The 18,824-nt window shown below is 41.9% G+C and overlaps 1 protein-coding gene across 1 annotated transcript; it reads right to left on the bottom strand.

Moving 5' to 3' along the window:
• Positions 1 to 4,101: 4,101 nt before the first annotated feature.
• Positions 4,102 to 8,784, bottom strand: LOC133126927 (C-C chemokine receptor type 9-like). The gene is made up of 3 exons (XM_061239433.1): positions 8,691 to 8,784; positions 8,236 to 8,287; positions 4,102 to 7,234 (listed from the first exon to the last, which is right to left on the bottom strand). The coding sequence occupies exons 2-3, from the start codon at positions 8,275 to 8,277 to the stop codon at positions 6,176 to 6,178; spliced, it is 1,101 nt and encodes a 366-aa protein (XP_061095417.1). The 5' UTR covers positions 8,278 to 8,287; positions 8,691 to 8,784; the 3' UTR covers positions 4,102 to 6,175.
• Between the last annotated feature and the right edge of the window lie 10,040 nt (positions 8,785 to 18,824).

An 18,824-nucleotide genomic window follows, 5' to 3' on the forward strand; every position in this document is an offset into this window, starting at 1 on the left:
CTCAAAATAATACATTCAATATTTTTTCAGTGTGTGATTCTTTCTGAAGATAACAAGTGCTTGTTGCTCGAAATCTGTATGCACACACACACACACACACACAGATTTGGAGTGGAAAAAGAAACAACTGACATTCTTTTATTTGTTTTTCATATAGATTGAGGAAGTGGGGTTGTGCGTGTAAATCCCAAAAGGCATTGTTTCATTCAACAAAGTGAAATAATATTCTGTTTTAACCCCTTGCATTCCCCATGCATAGTCAAAGGATAGCATTGTAATTTCCCCAATTTAAATACATCCTGAACCCTAATATAAATCTCACTTCTAATTTCAGTTGCAATAGATATTCAACATGTTGTTCTTCATTTATTTGGAGCATTCCATTAAATGTAAGTTTGCACATCAAAGTAAGCAATGTTAAAAATTAAGGGATGATGTTTAGTTGAACCTGCCAAACAGACGCAAGCTCTATGGTTTATATAATGCAGATTCGATGCATTAATTCAAATACTTTTATTGAGTTATATAAAAAAGGTGTGTTTTTATGATAGAGGTCACATTTTATGACAAAATCAGCATTAAAACAATGGCTGTCACATTACCATTCCCTTTCTTGTCCTATTAATGATAATCTGGGTTTTGTTTAACTGTTTCCTTGGCTGTAGGAGAGAGCTACACTTTTCATTCTTTCTTAAGTTTATTGAGCACCATCACAATAAATGTCATACCAAATATAATCAAAGGACCTGCATGGAAGGTGCTTTGCCCTCCAAGTGCAATTGCTGGTACCCCCATTAGTGTCAGCAGCAAATCTCGGTGACAGTCAACAATCCCCCATGATGAACCCCCCCCCCACACACACACACACACACACACACACTCACACACACATCAACAATTACAACAATAACTCTTGGTGAAAAATAAGAAAAATCTCACCTCAGATTAGTGCACTTTTGACTACATGTAAACAGGAAGTTGACCTCGGAACACAAAGTCACACAAAATGGCTATTACATTTTTGGGAGAAATTAATAATGTGACAATTTACCCAGCTCTCCTTTATGAATGGTACAGCGTTCACCTTAAGAATCTCCTCACACCAATCTCAGGCTGTGATGACAGTGATTTGATGCAAGTGATTTCTGATACATTCAGGGTAGATGTGAAACCATGACTCTGCAGCTGGTGAGGGGAGTGGTTTGCAGCTTGTTCTTAAAAGGCTTGTTGTTTGGCAGAGGAGTTCAGGTCTGACTGGTCCCTAACAACCATGACCGTGTAATCCCAGCCTTTGATGTGCCGCATGGCTCTGAAGACTCCAGACATTCCCATTACTGTGACTGAAAGTGAACCATTTCTTCAGCTGCTTGCTCTGCTCTTTGAAGTGCATGACCTGGTTTATTGGCAACTGAATGGCAAGCTTTTTGCTGACTTTCCCAAAGTTTGCCACTTTTTTGCACTGTGTAGGGGTACAGTAATGTGCATTTAAGCTACAACAGTAATTGACATAAAAAAACCTTCAGAAACTGTAAAAAGGGCCTTGTTTGCAATGTAATTCATAAAATGTATGAACTTTGGGTTAAGAAAATATTACTGCCGATGAACGTGTCCCATTTACATAGTTTCTTGTATCAACTAATTCAGCTGAATATTGAAATAAAAATTGAAATGCATTCATTTAAAGCTCTGTCTTGCATAGCAGACATATTCACCTAAAGCTGGATGTAAAGGCTCTCTTCATGAGAATATGGATACCCAACATGAACAGGGGTATCTCTCTATCAACACAATCTGAAAACGGCAATCTGTTGCTGTTATCTCTCAATAGTCCAAAGTGCTGTCACTGTCAGTGAAGCAAGTCATCTTTAAACAGAAATATCAAAACAAACCCTTCAAAGAGATAGCAAAAACATTAGGTGTGGCCATATCAGCTGTTTGGTACGTTCTTAAAAAGTGGTGAGCTCAGTACCGGAAGTACACAGAAAACAACTGTGGAAATGACAGAAGTATTTTCCTTGGTGAAAACCCATTCACAACAGTTGGCCAGATCAAGAACACCCTCCAGGAGGTAAGCTTATCTTTGTCAACATCAACAATCAAGTGAAGACTTCACCAGAGCAAATACAGAGGGTTTACCACAAGATGTAAACCATTGGTAAGCATCAAAAACAGGAAAACCAGATTTTAGTTTTGAAACATCTATAAAAGCCTGTACAGTTCTGAAAGTGTTAAGGACAGGTGAGATGAAGATGAACCTATACCGTTGTTTAGATAGTTTGGGCATGTATGGCTGCCACAGATCACTTGGGTTCATTGATGATGTCACTGCTGACAAAAGCAGCAGGATGAATTGTGAAGTTCTATAGGGCTATATTATATGCTCTGCTTCAGCCAAATTCATTGGACGGTGCTTCACAGTGCAGATGGACAATGACCTGAACCATACTGCAGAATGTTCTGAAATTGCCAAGTCAATCACCAAGGCAAAAAGCCCTAGGAACAAGCAGGAACTGAAGACAGCTGCAGTAAAGGCCTTGGTGATTATCACTGGGGAAGAAACCCAGCATCTGGTGATTTGCAACCAAGTATTTTGAGCCCCTGAAATGGGGGGGGGGCTTATGTATGGAAATGGTTGTAAGGCCATAATGGTTGTAATTCCTATATGGTTCATACTATATATTTTGGCAAAACCCTGAAAGCTGAAAGTCTACACTTAAAGCACATCTTGATTGTATTATTTCAAATCCACTGTGGTGGCATACAGAGCCAAATGGTGAAAAATATGTCAATGTCCAAATACTTATGGATTGCTTCTTTGTCGTTCCGATAAATGTTCTTCCATTGAATTTAACTGAGTTCAGTTCAGTTTAACTAAATTGAGCTGAATCCACTGCTCATTTTACATGGTAAAAGAAATAATGATTGAACGATGTAAAAAAATTTTTTTAAAGGCTTCAAAAATCTGAACCAAAGTAAAGAAAGTGTTTCTGGAGGTCTATTTAATGTTTGATTTTGGTCAGTGAATAACTTGGGGGGTGAATTCTCTGCTGAGTTTCAATTGACATTATGGCAGTTGAAATTTGCAAGTGCCAAGTCATAGCCAGACAAGCCCAGGGTAAACCATCAAGTGTGCCCTGAGAGCTTCCGAAAGAACTATGCCACTGATCATGAAGTGGTATGTGATACATTTGTGTAGTAAAGCTGAAAACAAATTTCACTTGAAACACACAGATTTCCTGTGACTGCAGTATGCACGTTGCTCTCAGCGTAGATTCTCCCTCACTTTCCCACAAGACATGATACAAAACAAGACACCGCAATGCTACAATTGACTGTTATCATGGTATCTATTTTCTTTTTTTTTATGGGGGCGGCACGGATTGTGCAGTGGGTAGCACTGCCACCTCACAGCAAGGAGGTCCTGGTTTTGAATCCCCGTTGGCCAGGGCCTCTCTGTGCAGAGTTTGCATGTTCTCCCCGTGTCTGCGTGGGTTTCCTCCGGGTACTCCGGTTTCCTTCCACAGTCCAAAGACATGCAGGTTAGGCTGATTGGAGAGTCTAAATTGCCCATAGGTATGAGTGTGTGAGTGAATGGTGTGTGTGCCCTGCGATGGACTGGCGACCTGTCCAGGGTGTATTCCTGCCTTTCGCCCAATGTATGCTGGGATAGGCTCCAGCCCCCCTGCGACCCTGTTCAGGATAAGTGGGTTAAGATAATGGATGGATGGATGGATGGATGGATGGATGGATGGATGGATTTTTTACTGGGCTCTTGTTTGAATGGCAGGAGACATAATCAAGTCTGGCCACACAGAAAAGACTGATAAGCTTTGCATTTTTAAGTATGACATGAGAAAAGCAGTGCACCTGATGGAAGATCTTAGTCATTTCTATTCTCCTGAAAGTCTGCTGCTCGCTGAACCACCAATAATACAACTGTAACATCTTGTTTGGGTTTCTGTATTATTTTTGCCAGTAAAAGCCTTCACATCAGTAGTAGCAGTTCTGTTTAAATGCAGGCCTACACTTGAGCAACTGATTATAGAACAATTGCTGAATTGTGGATGACCAAGCAAATTGCCAGGAGCAGAGATCAAGATGGAGAGATCAAATAATTTTTATTTTGTATCATATTATTTACATTTAAAGGCAAGAAATACAAAATTTCTACCATGATCAACATATGTAAACATGACAGTCACACTTTTGTACAGGCAATATATAGCTTGATGTAAAAAAAAAAGTATGGGGTTCCATTTGTGCCAAAAATTTAGTTCACCGCTTTTCACTACACTTTTGTCTATGTCTATTGTTGATGCTTATTGTTTTTAGGTTAATACACTAATCTGTTGATGTCTTTTGCTGTGTCATTCTCAAGTCGTCCTCTCTGTCGACCTGCCGTTTTGTCCGCATTATCACTCACACAATTTCCTCATTGGTTCTGGAAACAAGATGGGTTTAATCGGTGTTTCACTGTAATTCATGCCAAAATGTAGATTTTCAGTCAATATTCATATGCAATTATCTGTTAAATTGAACACAGTTTAGAAATTGATTTTGATGTGAAATTCTGCCATAGCTATAGTACAAATGTTTTTAGAAAACAGTTAGCCTAACATTTTTGTGTTGAGTATACGTCATGAACGACAGTAGGCACCGGCAATTGACATAGACAAAAGTGAAGCAAAAAGCAGTCAACTTATTTTTAGCACAAATTAAACTCTATAAAAAAGGCCTCCAATACCAGTCTCTTGCTGTTTATAGTATGAATTTAAACAACACAGTATCTTGGAGCTTTGAATACTGCAATGTAATTTACAATGAGAAGGCAAGTACAAAAATTGGGCTCAAGAGCAACAGCAACCCTAGAGGTTGGAGGTAAATAGAGCAATGTAAAAACCTAGGATCGACTGTAAACTAGTTAAGCCTGTTAGGGAAAACAAGGATTACACAATAGCAAAATAACAATATCACAATGCAAAAAATAGTAACAATATAACAACAAAATAGAAGATCAATCAAATAGAAGTGTAATTCATCACATTGTTCAAGCAAAGCAATTAGAAAGTTATTTTATGTTTTTTGTTTTTTTACTTTGTTTTCTCCCCCGTTTTTATTGTCACCAGTTCCCAGTTCTAGGATATATACCACAGTGTCCTACAGGGTGAAAACTATGGTAATACTCACCTGATTCTAGCAAAGCCAAGAAAAGCATTTGTCACCTGGTTTGTTGTGACCATAACTAGGCAATGTAACATGCTTGGAGAGATTTTTTTGCCAGTTACAGAAAAAACTTCCCAGGCACTGCATTGCCAGGAGATGTCACAAGATGGTACTTTTTTCTGCACCTCCGATTAACATATTGTGGTTAAAGGGGAAGCCCCTGATGACCTCAGACTGGCTTGGGTGTCTAGGGAGATTCTAAGTACAGCAAATTAAGACGAAAAAAGAGAAAAATCTGGCCCTCACTGAGATTTCCAATGTCATGTGGTGTACACAAAAAAATTCAAATACAGAACATCATGCCTGAGAAAAACAGCAAACAAAATCCCAGTGTGTATTACCCTGACCTGAAGCCATTTCAGTCAACATTCAGCTTCAGTAAACGCTGAATAAATCACCATGGGTTTTCCTTCTGTACTAATCGCAGAAAAAACATTTTCTTAGCTTGTCTCCATAGGGGAACTCTTTTTATTTCTTCATTGAGCTCTATAATGGTTGTGTGAAAAGTGTGAAAGCTCCCAGGTTAAACCACTTAGCCCAACAAAGGACCCTTGAACTAGATATGGTAACTCTACGGAGACGCAGAAGGGTTTTGGAACACTTTCTTCTGAGAGAGATCATGAGAAATAACAATAACAAATTACCACTCAAAAATCTCCATCAAATATGAGAGGCTTTCTGTTAAAGTGGCTATTAGTGATGTGCTCACCTAAAGCCCAAAGAAATCTTCACATCGACATCATGTGCACATATTTGGTGGCTATGGACAAATAATTTCTGTATACTCATGTTGTTCCTTGCCAAATATAAACATTAGCTATAGTTATCAGGCATTTTAAATGTGGTCTTGGAAAATACATCTCTCCTACAATGGGTGTGCCAGCAGGAAACTAAACTGACAAAGACCACATAGACCTGGTACAATTCCAGGGCAGCAGGACTGAAGGTGGGGTTATAATGAGAGTGCAAGTGTGGTCTCGGTGTCGGACATGACAGATGGGCGTTTGGGGACGCTTGGGGACAGCTTACTGATCTTGCCCTGGCCCATGCCACGGGTGCAGGCTCTTAGCACCTTGAGCAAATCGTTGCGGAAACGTACCCCAACGAATACATAAAGGATTGGGTTCAGGCAGCTGTGGGTATAGGCAAGGCTCTTCATCACTTGGCTGGCAATGTCGAAGTTGCGGAGTATTGTGCAGTCGGTGATGGTGATGTTGGCTGCCTGAGTAGCTTCCACAACCAGCAAGCTGTTGTACGGAAGCTGTGAGAGGACAAACACAGCCACCACAGCAAATATTACCCGCAGTGCCTTGTGCTTTTCAAAGTTTCTGGCCTGTAACAGGGTGAGGATCATGACAGAGTAGCAGAAAAGCATTACCAGGAAGGGCAGGCAGAAGCCCACACAGATCTGCAGTGAGAGGACCAGGATCTTTGTGCGATTGTTCTGATAGTTCCAGTAGACCAAGGAACAGGTGGTTGCTTTTCTGTCATTGGTCTTCACTTGGGCAAATATAAACTCTGGGAGAGCTAACAGGCAAGACAGCAACCAGACCACTACACAGACCAGCTTGCTATAGAAAAGTCGCTTTTCCTTAAGGTTCTGTGCCTTAGTGGCCTGCACGATGGCGATATAGCGATCTACACTGATGCAGGTGAGCAACAGCATGCTACTGAAGAAGTTGATCTTGTAGAGGGCGGACACTATTTTGCACATGCCCACACTGAAGGACCAGCCACTGCTGGCATCGACGGCCCAGAAAGGCAGTGTTCCGAGGAACAGGAGGTCAGCTAAGGCCAGGTTGAACAGGTACATATCTGTCATGGTCTTGAAGCGGTTGCGGACATGTAGGTAGATCCAAATCACCATCAGATTTCCCAGCGCACCAAGACAGAAGATGGCCCAGTATAGTGGGGGCTCATACTGCCTGCGGAATTCCCGGACCAGGCTTTTGTCACAAAATCCAATGTCAAAAGTGGAGTTGTCAGCATATTCATAAAAATCTCCAGATGCCTGCAATACAAAAAAAAACAAGCCCCTTGTTTAAGAATTCAGCCTTGAGGTACAGCCACTGCTTCAACATTAGCTTTTTATCTAAACATATTTCAACCCCCTTTTGCGATAGTTTCAGTGGTAATGCTTTTGGTTGCACACTCAAACATTTTTGAAAATATCTCTCAGCTTTACTTTCTTTGGTGTGGTAAAGATTGGAAAATGTGACACTTTCCTGCCTACTCATGGCTTTGTGTCTGTTAGCTGAGACCCCTCGAAGCGGCAACAACTGCAACCTTGCCACACCAAACCCCTGGTGTGTTGCTGTTCCAGTTTAGCCCCCGTAATCCCTCATCTTACAGTAACTTGGTGCAGGTGTCATGTCTCCTGACATGGAACCGCACCTCTGTACCACTTCCTCCCCTAACCTGCGAGACCCCAGGGGGTCTGCTGATCCTGGGGCACAATGTACGTCAGCACCGTTGTACAGCAGACATCGAAGACTGACACAGATGCAAGAGGAAGATAAACAGTTTCTCTCATGTGCAATGGAAACTGTGTCAGTTTTATATACTTTCTTCAGCATGAAAATATGCTCATGTTTTTTAGAAAACAATTACGTGGGATGACTGATTGTGAGCTAATCTAATCAAAAAGGTGTTATAAATCAACATAATATATAGTATAAAAATATACATCACATAAACACTAAAACCTCACTCATTTCTATTTTGTCATACGCAAACAGTTTTTATTGTCAATTATTTGCCAAGTACCATGCACTGTACCATGGAATATCATCATTAATCTGGATTCTCTGTAGTGGTGATGTTGATCTGTCTGATCTGACATTTTAAGCATATCTATACACTGCACACATGCACACATCACTATCATCACTACCAACATCACTAACAAGTTATCTGCATGCATATTGTGAAGGCAAGAATGAGAATTCTTTATTCATATTGATATTTATTCATTTTTATTTTATATAGGATTCATATTTACAAAGTACATACATATTCCGTCGGTGAAGTTAAGTCTTCGAGTTGATTAGACATCTTGTCTCGTCTAAAAAAAAAAAAAGGCAACATTCATACCGGCATTGCCTTGAACAATAATTACGCCTGTAACCAATACACAATAATATACAAAATCCTGCACACTTCATTGCAGACATTTCTCTTTCATTATAATGAACTTTACCACAACTAATGTACAATGTAATTAATACGAAATATGTGGCAGTGGTAAGTATAGTTCGTTGTAAACAGAGATTACGCAATAGACTAGTCTACTGATGTAGAATAGCTGCATTTGTGTCATCAAAAAAAAGCGAAAACAGATGTATTTCAATTTTAATGCCTAAATGTTCTTTCCGTTCGTATCCCTGCAGCAGTGAGGCAAACGCGTAAAAGCGGTGATGTTTTCTGAAACACTGGTAGCCAAAGAAATGGCATGTTGTTTTACTTACTCAGAATGTGGAATGCTGTGGAAATAAGTTATGACACTTTGTAGAACTACTCTTTCCGTACTCCTGTTTCTCGGCTGTCTAGTGTAGCCTACTACCTGATCAGGCTTTTATGGTTTCAGCGTAACCACAATGACGCGCAAGAGCCATTTATCGTTTTGTTGTGAAATGAATATCGTTTGTGCGTTCACTTCAGTATTCGTAGAGAATAGTTATCTCAAGAATAGTTATCTTTGCACATTATAACTGCTGGGTGTGTTTTCACTGATGCGTTGATAGTTTCAGAAAACGTTCAAATGAGTTCTCTTGTTGGCAAATATTAATTGGGGATTCAGAATAAAACGACAGTAACAACAATGACCCTGCTTCAAACATCAAACATGATCACACTGTACAGGTGCATCTAAAAAAAATTGAATATCTTGGAAAAGTTCATTATTTCCCGTAATTGAATTCAAAAAGTTAAACTTTCATGTATTCTAGATTGAAATCTTTTTTGATTTTTGATTTTTTTCAAAATCTACTAATCTTTACTAATGCTAGGGCAGGATAGGTTTATTACTAACGACTACTAATCTCCTTGTTAAACTTGTCATCCATCGCACCTGTTTTCCATTTCCTTGCTACGCTCTAACTAATTGTCTGCACCTGTCTACACCCGCATTTATAGCCCAGTCGCGCTACTGTTCTCTGCGAAATTGTCTGCCTCTGTTTACCACGCAACTCAACTTTTACTACCATTGATTACACGTTACGATCCAAGCCTGTTTACCGACCATCGTTTATTGATTTCTGTTTTGTGACCATCGTTTGTTTTTTGACTACGTCCTCGCCTACCGTTTTTGTACTTTTGCTTCGCTGATTGTTTCATGGTTTCGACTCCCGCTTCGCCCACGACTACGCCTCTGCCTGCCGTCCGTCTGTTCATCTGCCCCGCTGACAGCTCTCCTGCTACCGGACCTCCCTGCACGTCTACCGACTACGAGTTTGCCTCTTCCCTCGGCACCGTGCTTTTTGTTTGTTTACTTTTTGTTTGGCTGGATCTACGTGTATGGACTTGTGTTGACTACTCTCCTGGGATTCGTCCCGAATAAAGCCCTGAGGGGTCTTTATATTACTATTGTTTCTGAGTCGTGCATTTTGGGTCCAACCCCCACGCACCCGTCTCAGAACAATTTCGCCACAATGGACCCTGCTCACTCTACTGCCATGTTCCACGCCCTCCAGGAACAAGGAGCCATCGTCCAGCAGCATCCACAAGGAATCTCCGAGCTTCACCTGGAGATTCGTGAACTGTGTGCGGAGATGAAGAAGCTCGCTGTCGCGGTCCTGCTACAACCACGGGAGGAGCCTACCCACCCACCCGCATCCCCAGCGTTCAACCCCATGGAAACCTGGCAATTCCGGGAGCCCCAACAACCCCCCCCCCCCGGAGAGGTTCGGTGGAGAACCTGAGAGGTGCAAGGCTTTCCTACTCCAATGTGACTTCATATTCAGGCAACAGCCCCAGACCTACAACAGCGACGACCATCGGATAGGCTATGTGATGGGACTGCTGAAGGGGAGGGCATTGGACTGGGCTACTGCGGTGTGGACCGGGGGTTCATCTCCTCCTCGTTACCCGGCCTTCGTCGAGGAGATTCGGAAGGTTTTCCAACATGCATCCAGCGACCAGGAGCCATCCCAGAGACTGATTGCTCTGCGCCAGGGACGGAAGACCGCGGCAGACCACTCCATCGACTTCCGCACCCTCGCGGCGGCCACTAGTTGGAACGATGCGGCGTTGGCGAATCTCTTCCTGGCCAGCCTGAGTGAGACGCTCCAGGACGAGTTGGCGCGACTGGACCCCATCACCCAGCTCGACCAACTCGTGCGCACCACGATCCGCCTGGACAACCATGCCAGACAACGCCGGTCGGAGAGACCGATCCTTCCCGGCAACCCGTACCCCAGGCAGGGGCCAAATCCTCGACAAGAGGAGCAGCAGTCGGAGGGACCCGAACCCATGGACCTGTCCCGGGCTGGTACCAAGATCTCCACCGAGGAACGAGCACGCCGCAGAACCACCGGCTCGTGCTTCTACTGTGGGAGGCCGGGTCACACCCAGGCTCGGTGCTCCTTCAGGACCAGGCGACCAGTAGAGGTGAGAGCAGTCGACAGGCATGAGGGTTCTGACAGAGACAACCATCGTCCCACGCTCACCACCCTGCTGATTCTTCCCGACGGAACAACCCGGGTTAACGCATTGGTGGATTCTGGAGCGGACGCCAACCTCATCGACGAAGTTCTGGTGTCTGAACTGAACATTCCCACCCTCCCTCTACCCCACCCTGAGAATGCGCGGCCGCTGGATGGAAGGACTTTCTGCCGCATGACGCACATCACTATTCCCGTACAACTGATCATTTCTGGGAACCATCGGGAGATGATCCAGTTCCGCGTCATCCAGTCCCCCAATGACCAACTCATCTTGGGATTACCCTGGCTCCAGAAACACAACCCCACGATCAACTGGAGTTCTAATCAAGTTCAAGCCTGGGATTCTAAATGTCATCTGTCCTGCTTGTGTTCCACCCCACCACCAGCAGAGGGAGCACTAGCTCCACCACAGACTCCGAAGCCCTCCCTGGAAAGGGTTCCCACACCTTACCATGACCTGGCCACGGTGTTCTCCAAGACTCAAGCTCAGTCACTGCCGCCCCATCAACCCTACGACTGCGCCATCGAGCTCCTTCCCGGTTCGTCACTCCCCTCTAGTCGCCTATACAACGTCTCCAGACCAGAAAGGGAGGCTATGGAGAAATACATCCGTGACTGCCTGGCTAACGGACTAATTCGCCCATCTTCCTCTCCCGTCGGTGCGGGATTCTTCTTCGTTCAGAAGAAGGATGGCTCCCTACGCCCGTGCATCGACTACAGGGAGCTGAACAACATCACGGTGAGGAACAAGTATCCTCTGCCCCTGATGGACTCCGCGTTCCACCCACTTCACGAGGCCACCATCTTCACCAAGTTGGATCTTCGCAACGCTTACCACCTGGTCCGGATCCGTGAGGGCGATGAATGGAAGACCACCTTCAACACCTCTCTCGGACACTTCGAATACCTTCGAATACCTGTTTTCCATTTCCTTGCTACGCTCTAACTAATTGTCTGCACCTGTCTACACCCGCATTTATAGCCCAGTCGCGCTACTGTTCTCTGCGAAATTGTCTGCCTCTGTTTACCACGCAACTCAACTTTTACTACCATTGATTACACGTTACGATCCAAGCCTGTTTACCGACCATCGTTTATTGATTTCTGTTTTGTGACCATCGTTTGTTTTTTGACTACGTCCTCGCCTACCGTTTTTGTACTTTTGCTTCGCTGATTGTTTCATGGTTTCGACTCCCGCTTCGCCCACGACTACGCCTCTGCCTGCCGTCCGTCTGTTCATCTGCCCCGCTGACAGCTCTCCTGCTACCGGACCTCCCTGCACGTCTACCGACTACGAGTTTGCCTCTTCCCTCGGCACCGTGCTTTTTGTTTGTTTACTTTTTGTTTGGCTGGATCTACGTGTATGGACTTGTGTTGACTACTCTCCTGGGATTCGTCCCGAATAAAGCCCTGAGGGGTCTTTATATTACTATTGTTTCTGAGTCGTGCATTTTGGGTCCAACCCCCACGCAGCATATCTATACACTGCACACATGCACACATCACTATCATCACTACCAACATCACTAACAAGTTATCTGCATGCATATTGTGAAGGCAAGAATGAGAATTCTTTATTCATATTGATATTTATTCATTTTTATTTTATATAGGATTCATATTTACAAAGTACATACATATTCCGTCGGTGAAGTTAAGTCTTCGAGTTGATTAGACATCTTGTCTCGTCTAAAAAAAAAAAAAGGCAACATTCATACCGGCATTGCCTTGAACAATAATTACGCCTGTAACCAATACACAATAATATACAAAATCCTGCACACTTCATTGCAGACATTTCTCTTTCATTATAATGAACTTTACCACAACTAATGTACAATGTAATTAATACGAAATATGTGGCAGTGGTAAGTATAGTTCGTTGTAAACAGAGATTACGCAATAGACTAGTCTACTGATGTAGAATAGCTGCATTTGTGTCATCAAAAAAAAGCGAAAACAGATGTATTTCAATTTTAATGCCTAAATGTTCTTTCCGTTCGTATCCCTGCAGCAGTGAGGCAAACGCGTAAAAGCGGTGATGTTTTCTGAAACACTGGTAGCCAAAGAAATGGCATGTTGTTTTACTTACTCAGAATGTGGAATGCTGTGGAAATAAGTTATGACACTTTGTAGAACTACTCTTTCCGTACTCCTGTTTCTCGGCTGTCTAGTGTAGCCTACTACCTGATCAGGCTTTTATGGTTTCAGCGTAACCACAATGACGCGCAAGAGCCATTTATCGTTTTGTTGTGAAATGAATATCGTTTGTGCGTTCACTTCAGTATTCGTAAAGAATAGTTATCTCAAGAATAGTTATCTTTGCACATTATAACTGCTGGGTGTGTTTTCACTGATGCGTTGATAGTTTCAGAAAACGTTCAAATGAGTTCTCTTGTTGGCAAATATTAATTGGGGATTCAGAATAAAACGACAGTAACAACAATGACCCTGCTTCAAACATCAAACATGATCACACTGTACAGGTGCATCTAAAAAAAATTGAATATCTTGGAAAAGTTCATTATTTCCCGTAATTGAATTCAAAAAGTTAAACTTTCATGTATTCTAGATTGAAATCTTTTTTGATTTTTGATTTTTTTCAAAATCTACTAATCTTTACTAATGCTAGGGCAGGATAGGTTTATTACTAACGACTACTAATCTCCTTGATAAACTTGTCATCCATCGCACCTGTTTTCCATTTCCTTGCTACGCTCTAACTAATTGTCTGCACCTGTCTACACCCGCATTTATAGCCCAGTCGCGCTACTGTTCTCTGCGAAATTGTCTGCCTCTGTTTACCACGCAACTCTTGAGCATTTACTACCATTGATTACACGTTACGATCCAAGCCTGTTTACCGACCATCGTTTATTGATTTCTGTTTTGTGACCATCGTTTGTTTTTTGACTACGTCCTCGCCTACCGTTTTTGTACTTTTGCTTCGCTGATTGTTTCATGGTTTCGACTCCCGCTTCGCCCACGACTACGCCTCTGCCTGCCGTCCGTCTGTTCATCTGCCCCGCTGACAGCTCTCCTGCTACCGGACCTCCCTGCACGTCTACCGACTACGAGTTTGCCTCTTCCCTCGGCACCGTGCTTTTTGTTTGTTTACTTTTTGTTTGGCTGGATCTACGTGTATGGACTTTGCTTGTGTTGACTACTCTCCTGGGATTCGTCCCGAATAAAGCCCTGAGGGGTCTTTATATTACTATTGTTTCTGAGTTGTGCATTTTGGGTCCAACCCCCACGCACCCGTCTCATCATGCTTCCGTCTGCTGACAAGCTTTATGGAGAGGCTGATTTCCTTTTCCAGCAGGACTTCCAGCAATAACTCGGGTGTAACTGGTTTGCTGATCATGGTATTACTGTGCTTGATTGGCCAGCCAACTCGCCTGACCTGAATTATTGGGTATTGTCAAGAGAAAGATGAGAGACACCAGACCCAACAATACAGACGAGCTGAAGGCCACTACCAAAGCAACCTGGGCTTCCATAAGACCTCAGCAGTGCCACAGGCTGATTGCCTTCATGCCACACCGCATTGATGCAGACATTTATGCCAAAGGAGCCCCCACCAAGTATTGAGTGCATAAATTGACATACTTTTCAGAAGGTCGACATTTCTGTCTTATAAAACCTTTGGCTGTAAGCCATAATCATCAAGATTAAAACTAAAAAAAGGCTTGAAATATTTCACTTTGTGTAATGAATCTAGAATATACGGGTGGCCTGTAGCGTAGTAGTTAAGGTATATGACTGGGAACCACAAGGTTGATGGTTCAATGCCCAATGTAGCCACAATAAGATCCACACTGCTGTTGGGCCTTTGAGCAAGGCCTTTAACCCTGCATTGCTCCAGGGGAGGATTATCTCCTGCTTAGTCTAATCAACTGTATAAGAGCGTCTGCCAAATACCATTAATGTAATGTAATATATGAAAATTTCACTTTTTGAATGAAATTACGGAAAATAATGATTTTTTTTTTTTTTAGATGTACCTGCGTATGGAAAACATAATGCTATTTCAACTGAGTAGCTGTGAGAGCATTCTGAGGCAGCAGAATGATTGCAATAGTGCTATTGCCGCAATAATGTTGTCTTTTTAGCAAACCTTGTTGACTCCCTGCCAGCACCCTAAATACACTCTGTTCTCCTTTAGGGGTTTGATATGGCACACACTTCTGTAAACCACCCTACATAACCCTAATGTATGCTACCCTCTTTCTATTATTAGGATTTTACATTAACCCCTTAAGTCTCAGCGCTGGGCCGGTGTGGATTTTATTCTGCATTCATTCCTTTCACAGTGCAATTTTCAATCAATATGGTAACAGCATACCGCTTGAAAGTGATAAAACTCAAGGCTCTATTTATATAACCCATTTCAAGATTCCATTGCTTTAGCGACAACAGTTCCTTATTTTGTAACGTAGACGGTAAAACAAGTGTGGGGAAGAGCTTGCCTTTTCTGCATTTTGGAAATCCACATATTACAATAAATTCAGCGGACCAAATGCATAATTGGTTCTCAATTTAAAAACATGCTAACTTAGAGAAACGTCCATTGTTTAATTAGAATTTCTTTGTTCAATGAATTATCATTGTTGTCCGTTTCGCCATTGCATACTTCCACAAAAGTATTTGTACATAGGATTGTTATTATCTATGTTTTGTGTAGGCTCTCTGGAACACGATGAGCCCACGTGTGAGCTCCTCTGGCCAGTATCAGTAATTCAGTTGCACAGTAAAAGCGTTATCCCCATCCGTGTGTAAGAAAAAAATGTAGAACTTCTGCTCGGCAAAGAACTGACTACAGGCATGCTATTGAAGTTTCCAATGGTGTATAGTTTGTTAGGCTTGCATAAAACAACACAGCATATTTACAGTCATTCTGACTCTTGGAAAACAAACCTTAAAGGATTACCTTTCAGAAGAGATCATTATGCCTGTAGTCAAAAGGGTGCAAGAATAGTAACCATTATATTTTGGGTATGTCATTTTCAAGCTTGTGTCAAGAAACAGGGCGATGCATAAGGGGTTTTAAAGTGCAACCTTTAGGTTAGCTTCCCCAGGGAAATAATGTGCAAGAAAATGACACAGCCATTGGATTTCATGTTTTTTTTATTTTTTTTATTGACACTCATGATTACTTGAAGTTGTAATGCCATTAGCCACGCCCAACTGAAAAATGTGATTAATACAAAAGAATGAAAACAAAACAGATGTGAGGGGAAACTCCAGGGAGTTCCTGGCCAAGAGTGAGATGGATACAGTGCAGCCTAGAGCTGGAAAGATTAATTCCACAGTGCAGACAGATGAGACTGAATATCCAATTAATTATGGACACAAAGGAACACAGTTTTACAATTTGGAGTTTGCTAGGCCTCTAAGGGACCGGAAACAAGAATTTTTGGGGATCGGCACGAGATTGAGATGAGAACTTGCCTGTTGAGACTTGGACTGATGCCTTGGTGAATAACTGCAGCTGGAAAAACTACAGTTGGTTCATATCAGCACTACAGATGAAGCTACCTCACAAACCAAGTTTTTGGAGTTTTTAAAAATACTGACAACTAGTTATCTTCACTAGTTAGCTATCTGCTTAAACATTGCAAAAGAGGCAGAATAAGGGTCTAACGGACATAACTTTCTATGTTTGAAGCGCCAGTTTCAGTATGTCTCATTTTGTGCCACACAGCCTTACTATTCTCACGGCATCCTGGCTGTGGTAGACTGCATATTGCGTGACTAGATTTACTGAAACTTTCTCAGAGTTCACCCTGCAGGGTCACAGTCTAGGCCACAGAGACATGTTTGTCAAGTTTTTCATTTTTTTAAATACTTAACCCCACTTTGAGTGTCAAATTATATTTGCAGAACCATCCCATCAATGCAACGTCCTCATCAAATCTTATTTTCTCCCACAGCTGTGATGCAGAAGTATTAGAGGGCTAATATTAATGTGAAGCACATTGCAGGTTTTCAGCTGAACAGAGAAGCCATTCTTGTGGTGAGACGTGGATAACCCAGCTGAGAGAAAGCCTTTATCTCAGGGAGAATAAGTCAAATAAATATGATTATGTTTTCAGGAAGAAAAGAGAAATTATTTTAAGACAAAGTATAATTGTTTTAATCCAGTCTGCAATAGATGCATACATTTCTGTTATTTATTATGGGAAAGGAGAGAAAAATACAAGGACAGAAGAAATTAAATGATAAAAGTTAAAAAAAAAAAAATCACTTTGTTATTTTCCCAATAATATTGTACTAATATTTTATAAAGTTTCTTTTAGGTCAGAACAGAAGTTGTGGTTGTAATGGCATAAAAACAGGACATTCTAAAATAGGATGCCCATATGATATTTCAGTGTGTATTTGTGTAGAGGTACTATTTCAGTGCCAGGATGTCTGCATCTGGACAGGGGAAGGTGAGGCCTTTGTACTCTCTGGTCTTCACTGAAGCTCTCCAAACGACAGATGCTACGTTAGATAAACACTATTGAGGGATTAGGTGTCCTAGCCATACAGGTTTCAGTATCAAAACTGCAAACTTTCAGTTTACAACATAAATTATATATTTTTAAAGGATGAAATGGCTGGTTTTAGGATATGAGAAATGGGACTCATGGCCTGGGGTTTCCTTGTTGTGTTTCTCAGCTAGAACCGCAAAGTGGCTGCTGGTAGAGTTTCTCAGAACCGTTTCTGGAGGCTGACTGTGAAAGAAGGAGGTTTCAGTCTCCCAGTACTAACGGAAGAGTGAAATCTGTTTTGACTGCCATAACATCTGCGTCTGATGTTTACACAGTACCCACACATGCAGTGTAAAAACATAAGAAAGAGAGGCATATAAGTATTCTGTTTCAATGAAATCTGTAGTATGTAGCAGTTACAGTGCTGGACATAAAATGTAGGCTATTTAAAATGAAAGACCATGGTAGTACTGCACTGAGATGACTCCAAAGAAGGCCTCAAGTATAGTAATATAAAACAAGGCAGATTAGTGCTAATCTACTAGTGACAATCTACTTGGAATGTCCATCTCTTAGGATATTGGAGTACTTGATAATTATATTCATCAACAGAATTCATCATTAGATTGATTTATTTCTGTTCTCGCAACAAAACCGCAACTATAGAAAATGGCAACAGTAAGAATGACGACCAGCCCTTGTTAAAACAGGAGAGTTTATTTGCTTGAAAGAGGGATACTGGTTGTTCCAGGTTGTTATCCAGTTCCCCATGTGGAGCTCTCACAGTTAGGACTCTGAGTCGTCAGCCTCAGAATGTGTGCTTGACTCTGTTTGTTCTCCTGAAAGGAACAGACATAATTATTAGTTTAAGGAACTGCAGGTTTAATGATATGATATTGTGGAGAAATGGAACAACAGCTGACTGTGCAAAATTATTAGAGATCTGGTACTGCTTTTTGTGTGTACACCAGACCTGGCAAAAATACGTAATTGTTTTGGATTCAAATACTTTTCTACATTTCACTGAGCTTGTCTGGTGTATTACAACCTATGAAATACTCTCAAAAGTGCAAACCCAGCCTTCCAGTCCTCTTGGTTGGCTCAATTGTACCAGGCAAGATCAATCGAGCACAGAGAAGTATTTGAATGCAAAACAATTATGTATTTTACCGAGGTTTGGGTAAAATCTCAACAAATGGCGAAAGATTGCATGTCAGGTTACTTGCCTGTGGCTGATTCCTGTGCCGCAGCTTCCGCCTCTGTAATTAGACAGGGAGAGAAAGAAATAATAAACAAAATTAACATACAGTAGAGGCAACAGGCATTTCCCTTCCCAGTACAACACTACTGTGACACCACTTAAAACACTTGCTGCTATATATTGTTTTGACAGAGTGTGTCTGTGTATACAAGTTTACAGTCATTATTTGGTACCATTTTGTGTTGTGTCATTGTACTGACA

This window comes from Conger conger, chromosome 4 (genome assembly GCF_963514075.1).
Source record: "Conger conger chromosome 4, fConCon1.1, whole genome shotgun sequence".
Lineage (NCBI taxonomy): Eukaryota > Metazoa > Chordata > Actinopteri > Anguilliformes > Congridae > Conger > Conger conger.

Coding starts and splice junctions, on each gene's coding strand:
- LOC133126927 (XM_061239433.1), bottom strand. CDS start 8,277: ATGTCTAATCAACTCGAAGACTTAACTTCACCGACGGAATAT. Junction 7,235..8,235: donor TAACTTCACCGACGGAATAT/GTATGTACTTTG, acceptor TTTGTATTGCAG/GCATCTGGAGATTTTTATGA.